This window comes from Mya arenaria, chromosome 10 (genome assembly GCF_026914265.1).
Source record: "Mya arenaria isolate MELC-2E11 chromosome 10, ASM2691426v1".
Taxonomy (NCBI): Eukaryota; Metazoa; Mollusca; class Bivalvia; order Myida; family Myidae; genus Mya; species Mya arenaria.
Window position 1 is genome coordinate 36,292,019 of NC_069131.1, and position 15,986 is coordinate 36,308,004.

Consider the following 15,986-nt stretch of genomic DNA (forward strand, 5'->3'; position numbering starts at 1 on the left):
TAAAAAGATTTTATGTAAAATGTAGACGTGTTTAATGGATGAAATTCAATAAACAAGGTTGAGCATATTGAATACATGTTACATTGTGGTTACTTTATTTCTCACAGTTCAGTAAATAATATAATAAAATATAGGTATGACATTTAATGTTTGCACGAAATAGAAACCACAGGGACAAAGCTAGAGGCTCAAGTCGTAATTTGATACGTTAGATTATGACCGAACATACATACAATAATTTGGGTTTAATAAGACCAATTCAGGTTCACAACAAATATTCAAGCATTAACTCGAAAGCTCTCTTAAAGAGATTTGATTGTCCGTAAGGAAAATTAATACATACAACGTTTATTTCATTTTATGGTCAGTATTTGAGAGAATTCATTGTTAACTACGAGAGGTACTTGAGTGATTAAAAAGAATTTATCAGTGTTATTTAATTGTTTTATAAGTAAGTGAAATAATACTTAAAGGGCATACCAAAATTAAGTTAAGAAAAATCTTTTTTCATATTACAGTAGTATACAGGATAACTCATTTGATTGATTGATTGAAAATACTTGAACCAGACCCCAATACCTCGGACATAGTATTTCTCAATCTCAAGCCCAGATAATTTAGCTCATTTACTGCATGTTATGATTCAAAAGCACTAATGTTTAACTTTTTTAAAATCATTCTGTTCTTAACATAAATCGATAAACGTCATTCCTCTATATTCTAAAGAAACCTACTTTTAGATCAAAATGTACCTGAGCCTGGCTGATGGTTTGCATTTATCAAGACAACTATTAAAGTTAACGAAAATGCATATTGTTGTCATTTCATTTAAAGATACATGAAGGACGACATTTAGGTAATGAAGTCATATTATAAAAATGCTTTAGTAATTGACACAGTTTAAAGAGGAAAAAGGAACATATGTTGTAACAAGGTTTTTATCGTAATTCAACTTGCACTCGTGTTACAGAGTCGGAACCCCGTGAGAAACGTGTCTATGTTTTTTGCATCTTTTTCGTCCTGTTTCGCAAAAAAATAGTTCATAGTCGGTAATGCAGTGGTAGTGAAGGATTTGGACTCTTTTAATCAAAGTAAGTTTGAATAATTGTACAATTGGCAGAGGCCGTAATACCGAAGCTTCTTTTTTATTATATCGTACGTGGTAGTTGTTGAAATGTTGTTTTACCGCAAAAATCTAAATCTTTAAAATTGGTTTATCATTTAAAAAAGGGGGCTTCTTTAGTATAATTTTAGTATTCGCTTGGTGTAATGATTCTTTCTTAAAATAAGAATTCAGATGCTTCTGTACCACGACCCTAGATCTTACCAGTCATTTCGATGTTGTCATTTGTCAGTTCAAGGTGAGTTTGTGTTGAAACTTTAATATAATAAAGTAGCTAGTCTTATGATACAGTTATAGAAGTGGATATTTTGTAGGATTCCCTTATGAATATATCAAAACTACAACAAATTATACGAGATGTCACACACTCAACTTACGTTAAACGATTACCGGAATGTTGACATATTTTGCGCCGAAATGGTTAACAGTACAGTGTAGGTGTGTTGTAAATTTTCAACCGGAACTTAAATGGCTACCAACGCCAATCGTGTAGTAATTGCAAGAGTGATAGCTGTATTTTATATCTGATTGCAAAAGCCTATATTCATTATATATTTATCAAGTCACCTTGTTTAGTCATTTCCATGGCATAGGGTATGATAAAGTATTTTAATAATTAATTATTTGTAATCAAGTTTTCCAAAGGAAAAATAGAAAAAAAAACTCGGTTATTAAATTTGGGTATGTCGTTGGGCGGGCAAGTGGCAATTGGCGTTCATTTGACCAGTCTTTAACTACGCCATGCATAGGGTATTTTGAAATAACTTTTCAAAAAAGTTTAACATATAGTAAAATGGTTTTGACTTCTTTCTTTTATTGATTAGTTTATAGCAATACATTTGTTTGATCTTAACACTAATATTTGTATAAAGTTTAAATTTGTATGAAGTGTTATCATTCTTTCACTATTTTTTTTAGAAAAGAATCCGATGAACAAGTTATCAAATTGTTGAGGTCTTATCGCAATATACATATGTCATTCGAAGATAAAATCGAAGTCTTCCTCAGGTACTTTATGGCACAGTCTTTCATTTAAAGAAGTTTCATTCCATCGACCAACTTCTACTTTCAAACTATGTGCGCTCATTCTTAATTACATAATTATTGTGATTATAATAATTCTGTATGTTTAACTATTAACGCAATTGTCAACTTTTTGAATACAATTATCTCACACTTTGTCTGAAAAGAGACAGAAATAAACAAATATCATTGATACCCTGGTTTAGCCATACATTATAACATATGTAAAAATAATTTTGAAAGTTATGTTCCTATGATCCTCTTAGTTTGCAATTCTGTTTAAACATATTTCATTTGGTTTCTATAAATTCCATAGTCCATACTATCAGAAAATGGGTTTCTTCAACATTTTTAATGTTGCTCTAAAATATTAAATGATTGGTGAATGCTAAAATATATTTACGCGATCTTCTATCTTCGCACAAGGTAGCAATACCGTGTTTTCTGCACATTTCTTTCAAAGTAAACTCGGTATTCTTCATAAAAAACATTGTTTATGACATTCCTCATCCTTTTTGGTATATTAAAATAACTATGTTAATTGCGGTAAATCTTGTTTGGTCGTAAGAGTACATTTCTAATTCCAAGATCAATCGCCAATCAATAGATTATGTTAGTTTGAAAGGAAATGTTAGTGACGACGTTGGTGATGTCTACGATGCGGCTACGATGGTGTGTTGGTTTTACACAGAATGTAATCTCGGCTATTATTAAGTAGCCTAGTTGTTAATTTGAAATTGGTTAAGAAAATAAAGATGGTATAAGTAAACCATTATCTCTTTATGTCGTTTCAGCGACACTAGCAGGACAAAATGCTATTTTGGACATTTACTTTACTATGCTTCGTTCGATCATGTATGGCAGGTAAGTAAATGTAAAATTATATTATTTTTATGTATAACTATATGATATGTAAACATATTGATTGTATCTTCAGTTAGAGAGCAAAAGAAAATATTTGTTACAGCATATTCCTATATTTGAAAAACAAATCTTCCAGTGTCGGTTATTATAGACGAGAATGGGGTGAATTGCAGTGTAAACTGTGCGTGTTGTAAAGGAGGAATATCAAAGTGTAATGATGATAACACCTGTAAAGACGGATGTGTTGCAACCATATCTGGTCACAGATGTTTTCACTCTTGTCCCGAAAACTGCTACACGTGCGAACATATGTTTGGCAAGATATGTTACACCTGCAAAGATACATTTTATGATAAAAACAGTGTGTGTAACAAGAGGTGTTCTTTAGGTTGTTACAATGGGACCTGTAATGACGATGGAATGTGTAGCCCATGTAAAGCAGATTTCGAAGGTCCTAGATGCACTACATGTGTACCAGGAAAATATGGTTCAAATTGTTCTTTAAAGTGTGGAAATCAGAACTGTCGATGTACGACTGACAGAGATTGCATTTCTTGTAAAAATGGCTTCTTTGGCATCAGCACCAACTGTCAAACACCTTGTTCCACTGGATGTCAAAATGGCGTTTGTAATGATGATGGGACGTGTAATTGTACCTCAAGATTTATTGGAACTACGTGCAGTGAATGTATGTCCGGATACCATGGGACACACTGCAAAGAAAATTGTTCCGTAGGCTGTGTAAATAGACAATGTTCAAAAAATGGCACGTGTTCCTGTCAAGATTTCTTTGGTGGATCAACATGTGAAACATGTTTAAATGGACGATACGGTGATCGTTGTGATCAAGTATGCAGTGTCGGCTGTAACAAAACAAGAGTATGTGACAGAATCACCGGCTTCTGTGAATGTCTACCGAACTTTACCGGCGATAAGTGTGAGCAATGCAAAGACGGTCTTTACGGACAATCATGTGACTTACATTGTCCGGATACTTGCAAAGGCGCCACATGCGCGCAACATGAAGGGAGATGCACACTTGGTTGTGTTGATGGTTATTCGGGTGACAATTGTACAAACACTTGTGACATTCCATGCACAGAATGTCTACAAAATGATACTTCCCACTGTGTGTTATGCCACGGTGGATATACTGGAACAAAATGTCGATGTCCTCCTAACTGCAACTGTGCAACTGGATTAGATGTTTGTGTTTCATGTTCACAAGGTTACGCTAATCCTGAGCAACAATGCACGTGTCAATCGAAATATTGTATCGAGAGTCTGTGCGATCAATGCATTAATCAAACGTTTTACTCTGATAACAATGCGTGTTGTGCATGTCCAGAAAATTGCAAAGATGGTGTCTGCAAGAATGGACCCGAGTGTATTTCAGGTTGTATTGACGGTTTTTACGGTCTCAATTGTTCTAAAAGGTGTTCGTTCTTCAGTGCTGGGTGTTTACAATGTAACAGGACTGATGGAAAGTGCTTATTGTGCAACAACGGATATTACCTTCATGAAAATGGCAGTTGCACAGGCTGCCAAAGAAATTTCTACGGATACTTATGTAAATCTAAATGCTCTGAAAACTGTCAGCAAAAGGGAACAGAAACAAGTTGTAACAACGTCGGTAAATGTACATATGGATGCGTTGATGGATACGAAGGGGATGGCTGCACAGGTAAGGATCCTATATAAATTGCAAACACTATTTGATAAAATAAAATGAAACAGTAAATAAAACTATACATTGAGTGCAAAACTCTATTTTCTGATTGCACGACTACTTGAATAAATTTATCTTTATTTTTAATTTATATTTCGTGTTATTCAGAAAATATTTGCTACTAAAACACTCGATATGGTCTTCAAGTATTGGAAGAGTTTATAATTACATGTCTTATTTAAGTGAGCGATATTCAAGACAATGTAGCTGCCTCACCAGTAGGATATATTGTGGGGGTAGTGACCGTTATAGTCATCATTGGTGTGGTTGTTGTGGTCTTCCTTATGCGTCCAAGGTATTTACATTTCGTGTTATAAAATATGTGATTGATAGAAAATAGGTATTGACCTGTTATTATATCGTCGACTGTGCAAATATAAATGTATTTAAACCCTCAGCAAGAGAACCTTACCGACGACTAGGAAATAATGCGGTGGGGACGAATGTGTTATATTAATTTAGACTAACCTATCTTTACTTTCAGATTAACTCGCCTGTTTTCCTCACACACCACAAGCGGAAACATGAATACATCTGTCAAAGCTGACGTTATTGTCGAAAACAAGAACAATTGTAAGTCTACATTATTATAACATATTCTAGTTTACGTCATTAAATATTGATTAACAACTAATGTCATATACGTTGTCGGTACAATTCATCTGAAATGTCTTCAAGACTTTATTGAACACTTCACAGCTGTACGAATGTCAAGACAAAGGTATGCATGAACATTTAGAATGATTTAAATATTTATAAGAGTTGAACTCATCAACGGATATAATTATTTGCTCAACTAAACGGTCATTTAGAGTGCCTGTGCTATGTGTATCTGGGGTCATGATCTCTATTAGATGTTTAAGGTCAATTTCCATCAATCGCTATTGCAACCTGAATAATTGTACCCCATGAAACATGATCAGTATTTGGTATTAATTTGGAGCTCGAAGCCATGTAATTAAAGATGAAATTACAAACATAAATCTCAACTATTAATACTAGTCTTTGTTCACACCTCTTTGTCTTCTTTAAGTCTTAGCAACTCGGCGGTATATTTGTTTGTTCGCTTATTATATATTGTTTCGTTCATTTATTTACAGCAAACGAAATAAATGAGCGCAACAACCGAGATTCCACCGATTCTGATCAACTTGGTCACCGACATCAAGCAAGCACGTCTTCTTCGCTAAAGCAACCAACATCAGTATGCGAGATAGATCTGGAATTTGGTAAGATTTTGTAAGAAGCGATATTAAATTTATTACGAAATTTAAAGTACCGGTTAGCCTTCCTGTACAAAAAGTGACCGTCTTTCGCAAAACGGGTGTTTAAAAGGAATAGAAACACAGACAGATGTAAGCCTAGTCACATTTAACATTATCTTCATTTATTTTCCGGCATAAGCCTTTTGATGTTGGATCGGATTACTGCTGGTTTATATGAGTTGTGTTTGCGATTATTTATTCAGATAAAGATGCTATTCACGAAGCTGAATGCACTGCTGGTGTATATTACAACAACTCGGTCGCTTTGCAGAGGCCTAAAGTTTCTATTGACGGTCTTGTTGAATACGTTGATTCATTAACACAGGATGATATCAAAGTTGCATTTGAGGTAAAAATTCGTTGACATTCGTGAAAGCGTCTTCTCAAGTTAAATATTATATACAATAGTACAACAGCCGCGATGTCAGAAAAATTACAAACATTTCTGGGTAGTATCCGATCAACTAAGGAATTTGGAGCTTTGTGCTTCTATCGCAAAATCATTCATTAATAGATTTATATATATCTGTAAGCCTTCGTAAAATAATAATGCTTCTCAATAATTTTATTTGCATTTACAAAAAAATATTTTCAACTTTATTTGTCTAAGTTAAATTATCTCAATCTTGATTTGCTAGAAATTTCCCCAAGGGCTTATTAAGCCGTACGTTCACTCCCAAAGAAGTGGCAACTTGCAAAGAAACAGATACAAGGGCATTTATCCATGTATGTATTACCTAATTATACAATAATACGACATCGTCAGCGAAAGAGAGTCCTACATATTCTTCGTACAAGTGAACATGTTATTTTCTCCTTCACATAAGTCATATTCGCTGATAACGTCAAAAATGTTAGAAATCTGGAAATGCGTTTGTACCGCGGTAATTATGTTTATTGTTGTTTTACTTGTCCGGAACCTAACGTATAAAATCCAACCCAAAAGTACAACTATAGTTTTGTTTTGCTATAGATGACGATTGCAGAGTAAAGATTCGGGATGAAGATACGGATTACATCAATGCAAGTTTTATTGATGTAAGAGTGTGTTTGATTCTATGAATACACAAAATGGTATTTTAAACAATAGTTATTTCAAAAAAATAATTTAAGAATACACACAATTAAAACATAATCAATAATAAAGAAATTTCTGAGGTAATAATACATGAAATGTAAACAAGTGATATACGCTCAAAACAAAATAAATCTCGAAATAATTGAGGTGAAATCGTTATAAATTAGGTTTAGGTACATTTGTTCACATAGGTTAGGGTTAACTGATGTTGTTTTCTTTTTCTGCAGGGATATAAAAAAGGGAAAGAGTACATCGCCACCTTAGGTAAAATTATTCCTATACTACAAAAACTAATACAATTCGATTTTATCATGGTTAAAGAAATATGCAACATACTGGGGCCATTTTTTTATAATATGTAGAAGTTTTGCTCTGTCAGCTCTTGGGCTGGAAGTTTTTTTTGTGAAATTCGGGCTGCAAACGTGTAGATTTAAATTCAAACTGCTGCATGCTTTAGCTTACAATCTGCTATAATATCTTTCAGGACCAATGTCGCAGCAACTAGGTGGTGATTTCGAACCCTTCTGGCGGATGGTTTGGCAACAGAAGGTTGAGAAGATTGTCATGGTCACAAACCTGATTGAGAATGGGGTAAATCATTGTTGATCGTATATTACGTAAACTTTAAGCAGTCATTTTAAAATAGAACACAAAACTTTTACACTAAAAACCTGAAAGTATGCACGTTTCAATTGTTTACATACATTAACATACATGAACTTTACATTTAAATCATGAGAATATATTTTAACCATTATCAAACTGTATATGTTAATTTTCTTAAAGACGGGTAAATGTGAACAGTATTGGCCAAATGTTGGTACTAACAAGATGTATGGCGAGTTTAGAATTACGTGTCATTCGGAGGACATGTATGCCGAGTTTACAAGAAGAGCCCTTACAATTATAAAGGTATACACTTATCATTACATTGCGTTTGCTTCATGCTTCTCTAATTTTCTAATATGATAAACCAAATGTTAAGGTAAACTATTTTGTGATTAATATGAATTGAGCTATTTTAGTGTATTTTACATCCTAAAAGTTTTAAAAGCACGCGGAAGTTTTCTACATAATTACTTGTAATATGTGTTTTCCCATTGAAGGCAAAAACTATGAAAGCAGATGTCATTCTTTTGAATTCATTTGTATCTACTACAGTTTTATCACTTATAACGACAACATTTAAATATCAAAAGTTGCATATATTCACAATGCATGAATTGTTATGTTAACGTAAATATTAAATAACATTGGAAAATTGACTTTCATTAAAGAGTGCTCTTATTTAGAAGTAATACTTATATAATATTAAATATTTCTATTTTTTATGTATTTTGTATAATTTGTGGCAAAGTTAAAATTATAATTAAAGCCCTCTGCTTATATTTACAATTGGTTCTCAGTCATCCGAAGAAAGGTCCATCTATCAACTGCACTTCACATGTTGGCCTGACAAAGGCATTCCCGACGACGTCACAGCGATCATTGAGTTTAGACAAAGAGTACTGAATACCCCTACAACGTATAAAGGACCTACTGTAGTTCATTGCAGGTATAGATTTGATATACTGTTGAACCTGCCATATTAAGTAAAGTAAGATGTACAAAACACGTTGTTGTTTTTTTTCAAATTCCTGTAACATAAACACATCTCTACCATGTGCAATATAATGTTCACTTCAAAGATAGAGTGTGAGACTGAGTTTTAAACAAAATAATGTTTCCAATAATGTTTTCTCGATTTTGTGGAGTTTTTGTGCACACTCTAATTTGTTAATCGAATTTCATGTCCGTTTACTTTGTGTTGCAAGGTTACATAACAAGACCATCTGCAAACATATTCTCGAGCAAACACACGTACATAATGTTACAGTTTATATACGAAGAAGCTATATTTTGCAACTCGACCAATAAGTACAAACACTATTGTTTTGACCGATATAAAAACAGATAGACGAATCCTTTGAAGTTTGAAGTAAAAGTGTGCGTACTCGGGTTGGAAACCAAATAGTTTCATGCAAATGGATTTATGTTTATGGATATTTGTCTTTTATCTGTATTTGCAGTGCCGGTGTGGGACGAACGGGCACATACATCGCTCTGGACATCCTGACGAAGGAGGGTGAAACTGAAGGAGCGGTTGATATCCCTGGATGTGTGGTCAACATGCGACAGAACAGGCCGAACATGATACAGACTATGGTGTGATAAATAATATCACTTTTATTCCAGTCAGATGCCCAGAACTCGCTCTGCGGCGTTAGGCTGTTAGCGTTATGAAATAAAATGAACGTTTCAATATTAATTCAATGATGTCATATTGTACTTAAATCAAGCACATATATCCATGTACCCTTACATGAATGCCTCCCTGTTTTGCAGCATGGAATTGAATGGTTACATTTTTATTGATTTAGTCATAAGTGTTAAGCGTATGTAATTGTTTCAGTTTATGTAACATCATTTGTTTGTAGGAACAGTATCAATATCTCCATAAGGCTGTTGTGTATTCCCTGACTTTCAATTGCACTCCGATCAAGGCAGAAAAATTTCAGCAATACATGAAGACAACAAGAAGAGCTGACTTAAACAGGCAATTTCAGGTTGGTTTTAATATATATATTTAAAGTTTAAGTTAAATCCAGTTCTTTTTATTATCTGTAGTTGATTAATGTTTGAAAATATCATTACTTTACGAATGTTTGGGGTTTATTTGTTTGATCATAACATCTTTACTGCATAATTATCTTGTTTTATGTTAATGATGGTAATAACAGCGAACAAACCGGAAGATATTATTTGAAAGCTTTCATTGCAATTTATATGCAATACAATGGCGAATTCATATTTTTGCAGCAACTTCAGCACACCGTTGAACAGCGATCGAAACAGGAAGCAAACGCAGTCAAAATAAATAAAGAAAACTTGGCTAAAAATCGGGCCAATGCAGACATACCAGGTATTTATTTCCCTGTTCCTTGTTGTCCTTAATAGTAAATACTTAGATTAATAACATGATAAAACAAAGTAACACTTTGAACTGCATCCACATTTTGATATTGTTACTTCAACACGAAGATCTGAACAAGTCTTCCCTTTGCACTTAAAATATGATAATAAAATAAAAACTATAGCAACATCTAGTTGCCAGACGTATAACGAACAAAGGCTTTTCACTGTAGGTGATGAAAACCGACCACGACTCTACCTTGGGTTGGAAAGTGGAGCGTCTGATTACATCAATGCTGTGTATATACATGTGGGTGAACGTTTGTTTAGTTAGCTGACATTCAATATATGTACATATAAACTTTTATTTCTTAAACAATATATTAAACTGAATTCATTCTCAAACGGGCATATGAACTTAATGATGTTTGTTTTTTTAACAATCTTCTCCGACACCACAGGCATATCTGAGCCTTAAAAATCAAATAAACATGTATATAATAGGATTTCAAATATGTTTCATTGTTGTATATTCAAATGTTAAAATATAAGCGGTTGAGTAGTTTATTGATGGTTAACCATAGCTATGCCTATATCATAAATAAAAAAAAACATGTTGTTTATCTGACTGTTATTCAAGTCAAGCCGATGAGGACATGAACATTAACATCTCTTTCAGGGTTTCAAAGAAAAACGCCGATTTCTTGTTGCACAGACTCCTTTGCCAGAGACCGTTAATGCCTTCCTGACATTGGTTGTCCAAGAAAACTGCTCATGTATTGTCAGTTTTGAGCCAGACATGGACAAACAAAGGGTAAATAATACACACATGATTCTTTTATTGAAATATTATAATCAACTCTACAGCCATTTGAAATTTGTTCTTTAAGAGTTATATTAATAATGTTACCTGACATTGTTTATTAACAGAATGTTGGAATATACTACCCGGCGGAAAACATGCAGGTGTTAAAGAAGGGGTCATTTGAAGTCAGCTCTTCACGTGAAACAAGGAAATCACACTATGCAATAAGAAGCCTTAAGATACGACATACGAGAGCGACAGGGGTAATAAGAGTAATAAAGTAGTAACATAATCATCATCATATTTAAGTATCTATATCCATCGAATAATGGAAAACGTTTTTGATTACGACAAACATTTATGACAAGCAATAAGAAAATGAAATGAGATTAGAGAACGAATGAATATAGTCGATTTATTCACACTTTATTGTATTGCAGGCTTCGTTTTAAATGCTTAACATTGGAACAGTTTGACGCGTTTTTATTAACGCCAAACTTACTCTAATCACGAATAATGAACATCATGACAATAACTGATTCCAAAGAAACGTCATGTTCCTTTTCAGCGCCTTTCGGAGAAAACTCTGGCCCACATGCAGTTCACCGAGTGGGATGAAATTAAGAATGTCCCTCTTTCTGTTGAAAACTTTCTCACCTTCCAGAATGACGTGGAGGAAACAGCAAACAAACAGAAAGATGGACCGATACTTCTACATTGTTTGTACGAATTACTTGTACAGCTTTTCAATTGCATTAATATTAAATCTTATATGGGTCTGGTTTAACCAAATGGTCTTTTGTAATATATCACTAAAGTAGGTCACTAGTTCTAGTAACTACCCGAATTTTACTCTTGAAATACAAAAATCAGCTTACAGCTGTCTTCACAATCGGGCTGAAATAAGTGAGCTTCATAGTTGTCGTTCAGACAAGACAACCAATCATTTCAAATGATAACTTTATAGTGTTTTATTTTAAATGAACTCGTTCAGGCAATTAAACTGTCTGAAAATGGGTTGAAAGTAATTTTGAAATAGTAAATGTTAAATTGCATCATCCAATACAGTGACGGAGCAGGCCGAACGGGTCTATTCTGCGTGGTGTCAATGCTGCTGAGGAAAATGGCCATAGAACACGAAGTTAGTGTTCTCAATGCTGTTAGGAAAGTCAAGACCATGCGACGACTGGCGATTCCGAATTTGGTAACTGTCATTCGTTAAAAGCATTTTAGTAAGACGCCCATGTTTAGAATCGTTACAGTAATCGGCAAGGTTTATTCATAAATTGCGCCTTGCATTTTTTCTGAAGCAAATTATCATTTTCATTCCTGTATCATAAGGTGTTTCGGTTAAAACCCATTTAATAGCCATACGAATTGTATGTAGTTTACTTTAATGAAAGTAAAAGTACTACATGTATTTGTGTGTTTCCAGGATCAATTCATCTTCTGTCACGAGAGCGTCATGGAATACTTGCGAGCATTTGACAAGGATGTGTATGCTAACTTTGCTGGTTCAAATGAATAGAGATCATGAATTAGGAACATGGATAACAAAAACATATAAATTCAGAACGATTGTTCATACAAAATATGACGCTGTTGCAATTTTAATTTCTTATATTTTTGTGTTATTATTTATATCCAACACTTACAGAACTAAAACACAATGATTGTATATATTAATACTAAGGGACCGAACTGAGCATACTTTTGTATATATTATATTGTTAGTAATTGATTACTTATGTTGCTTTTTTAATTTCTTTTATTTTTATAGTATATACATATATAGTGTTGTTTACCTATGCTTGTGGCACTGATGTCCTTCAGTGCCTCTTTTATCATTATTGACTGTTAATATTAAAACGGACTTGCTAATACCTGTATAGATTTTAATGTTGAAATATTGATTCGGAAATACATGACCTCTGAAGAAAGTCTTTTGAGAAGATTGCTAACAGAAATCTCGAGAAAACTATTAGGTCATTAGGGTGTATGTTAACATTTAATAACTGCTGAATGTAAATGAAACTGTTGTTTAAAATACTAATCCTTAATCTATTGTAATGATAATATTTGACCTAAGGATCATTATGTCACACCAGACACATCATATCGCCTACAAAAGCAACCTTAGAGGATGCAAAAAGCGACAACCTCTGCTGGCAACCCTCCAGAATATAGGACAATAGGTTCTGTGAAAGATTGACAGATGCCATATGAAAACTGTCCGATCATCAAAACGATTTAAATGTTAGAGTCGGCCGTTCATCCGAGTCTAGCCAACTGATGATTTATGGTTGAATGTAAAGTAGAACTAACTAGGCAATCGTACTACGTACTTCATGTCTTTAATGCTTGTTAATATATAAATGTTTAACCATATAGTAAATAAATACTAGATAAAAATCAAGACATCCTACTTATTTTGTTCAAAAAACGGTGATGGAACAAAGATGGTAAATCATTACTATATTGCGATCTAAGTTAGCCAATGCAAGTACGTTGTATTCAGCATCAATATCGTTCTTTGAGTGTTGCCTAACAGATAAGAACGGAAGTGATTACGTTAAACGTAGGGTATTTCGGTTGAGAAACTATAGCTCTTATCTCGGATAGACTGCTTGGGTTTTTAACGTTCCCGGTGTGTGTATGTGTCTGTGTGTGTGTGTGTGTGTGTGGAGGGGGGGATGGGCGTGCGTTCGTACAGTTTCAAGCAAATAGCTTTTGTTTTGAGTGTCTGGACAACGTTTGCATTATCAGAAATAAACACTGGGAGATTAATTTGCAATAAAGTGTCATATATTTATAATTCTTGCAAGGGGTGCTTTAAATGGTGTCATCACTGTCTATCTATGTCTCAAGTTCCAATCATTTCCTCGAAGTAAAGTAATAATTAGATTTATATGAAGAATCGAAGGGTAGACATTATTACTTAAACTTGTTTTAAGGTACGCGCAGAGCTTTTGTCTAAACTTTTTGGCTTCTTAAAATTGAGGCAACTTCCCGTTTGCCCAGATAATGGTTACACTTACACATCTCTCTTGTAGGGTAACTAATTCAAATTTGGACTTAACTCAATACTAAGGCAGAGTACTCCCAAAAACTGAAATAATGATAAACTAGATCTTAAATCATCGAAGTATTTACCAGAATGAAAAAAAAAAACATCATTTTACCTTATTTAGTTCTAAACAGATCAAGTTTGCTCAAATACCATCAAACATCTGTGTTTATACTACTTCTTGACTAACTAAGACGATTCCAGTTAGGCATCAAGTCACAATATCGGACCTTATTTGCCGAATATCTGAATAATTCGGTATCATTTACATGTAATTTATTTTTCAAATAAAAAAGTCATTCATTACCATACAAGTCATTATTATAAGTATAATAATCAATCATTTAAAAAAAGAAATAATTATAGCGTGTGCTGTTTTGGCGGGGCGTAATTGAAGTATGCATGTATTAGATTTGAAAAAAAGAAATTATTCTAGTGTGTGCTGTCTTGGCGGGGCGTAATTGAAGTATGCATGTATTTTATTTAAAAAAAGAAATCATTCTAGTGTGTGCTGTCCTGGCGGGGCGTAGTTGAAGTACCTAATAGAGAACGAGGTCAGGGATCAATATTACGCACCCTGGGGCGAAGCTTGACCAGGGTATGCCCCTTGGAAAGTGTTTGGTTTTAAATGCACATCGAGGTATTTTTTGCCTGTTCCCTTTTTTTGTTCGATCATTTATTTTATTTTATAAATCAGTATTGGGCATGTTATACCCTTTCAAATGTTAACAAAGGCGGCCAAAACGATTATTCTATGTCAAATGAAGATGAAGATTGCAGAAAGATGTGTCAATAGCGGATTCAGGGAGGGGGCGCACTTGCTGTCCCCCCACGCCATAACAGTCCAAGTTTACTATTATTATTTGATTTCGATATAGTGCAACATACGCCATTTCGGACTATAAATTGTTAAAACTTTTAAGAGGGAGTACCCCAAATCCCCCAAAATAACACTTAAAACCTAAGAAATTTTGATTCTGAGGGAGGAATTGAAAGTTTTAAAAAGATTACCCCCATAAGATACGCCCATGCTAACGTCGAATCCCGAAGCCGCCTCTGTGCCGCCACCATAGGCATACAAATATCCATGAATATTCACGTTTCATTTTGTTTGCTTGCTTGCTTTAGAATCTCAGCGATGTTTCTCACATCATCGTGCGTGCCAGCGTATACAAACGGCATTTAACGATCGTAGAAACGTGTCGGTAAGCCGTGCAGGGAGTGCCATACATCGTCAAGGTGGTCCTAGTTCCGCAGGTCATAATTTTTGGGACCGAACATATATGAGAAATGAGAGACTAATTTATATTAATAAAAAAAACATTCATTTTAGATTTGCTGTTTTAATCTTCATAGAGACATCAAAGCGTTTGAAAATTATGAAGTAACAAGGATTGTTATGTAAACTCCGTTCAGATGTTAAATGGTTAGTCCTTTTTCCATGAACACGTAAACGTGGGTGCATAGCATACGCAGTACAGTAACCATGCCTGCTCGACGCACACCCAAGCACTGATGGTGCATTAAGGAAGGCATCTTCAGGTTGGTGCGGTGACCATGATCAACCCGTACGGTCCCCGGAATGGGTGCAGGTCAAAACGTCTGAGGTCAAAACGTCACAAATTTGGTCAAACGGTCCAATCCAAAGTAAAAACGTCTCCAAACTACAATCAAAATAACACTGGTATTTTATATTATATAAGTTTTTTAACAAAAATGTACAAAAAGTGTGTAATTCTCTTAGGAAAATGGAGGCTTTCCTGAGTCAGGAGGTAAGTTGAACATTCTTTTCGATATTCTGGCAATAAGCTTCCAAACAGAATCTTCCAAGTACCATGCAGCATCAATCCTCCGCGCTCAAGGTCATCGTAAAAGCTTGCATGGTTCGGTAGTACGGTTAGCAAAGTCGATAGCACACTCGCTTTTTCACCAAGGGACCCAGGTTCGATTCCCGGCATGGGCACGTGTAAGTTTGGTTGGTACACCAAGCCAAACAAGTGCGTTATCTCTGGGTTCTCCATTTCCGCCCAAACACAAGGCCACATGCACTCTTGCGTTACATAGCGACTAATAATAAGTT

General features: G+C 34.4%; 1 protein-coding gene across 3 annotated transcripts; it reads left to right on the forward strand.

The window, feature by feature from the left end:
• Positions 1–1,039: 1,039 nt before the first annotated feature.
• LOC128205745 (receptor-type tyrosine-protein phosphatase S-like) lies at positions 1,040–13,249 on the forward strand. Of its 3 annotated transcripts, none has more exons than XM_052907668.1 (22): positions 1,040–1,091; positions 2,941–3,010; positions 3,147–4,694; positions 4,923–5,034; positions 5,224–5,312; positions 5,840–5,968; positions 6,208–6,353; positions 6,643–6,730; positions 6,978–7,042; positions 7,310–7,346; positions 7,567–7,673; positions 7,869–7,994; positions 8,489–8,637; positions 9,152–9,287; positions 9,560–9,688; positions 9,942–10,044; positions 10,268–10,344; positions 10,714–10,848; positions 10,965–11,102; positions 11,408–11,562; positions 11,908–12,043; positions 12,275–13,249. In XM_052907668.1, exons 2-22 carry the CDS (start codon positions 2,959–2,961, stop codon positions 12,365–12,367), a joined length of 3,750 nt encoding a protein of 1,249 aa, XP_052763628.1. In that variant the 5' UTR covers positions 1,040–1,091; positions 2,941–2,958; the 3' UTR covers positions 12,368–13,249. The 3 variants fall into 3 exon arrangements, with proteins under 3 accessions (XP_052763628.1, XP_052763630.1, XP_052763629.1); XM_052907670.1 differs by lacking the exon at positions 1,040–1,091 and adding an exon at positions 1,344–1,361; XM_052907669.1 differs by lacking the exon at positions 1,040–1,091 and adding an exon at positions 2,042–2,131.
• Positions 13,250–15,986: the final 2,737 nt, after the last annotated feature.

Excerpts from the sequence above, each read along its gene's own strand:
- LOC128205745 (XM_052907668.1), top strand. The coding sequence starts at position 2,959 with ATGCTATTTTGGACATTTACTTTACTATGCTTCGTTCGATCATGTATG. Across the intron at positions 11,103-11,407 it reads GACATACGAGAGCGACAGGG|CGCCTTTCGGAGAAAACTCT; the intron begins GTAATAAGAGTA and ends GTTCCTTTTCAG. Across the intron at positions 12,044-12,274 it reads GACTGGCGATTCCGAATTTG|GATCAATTCATCTTCTGTCA; the intron begins GTAACTGTCATT and ends GTGTGTTTCCAG.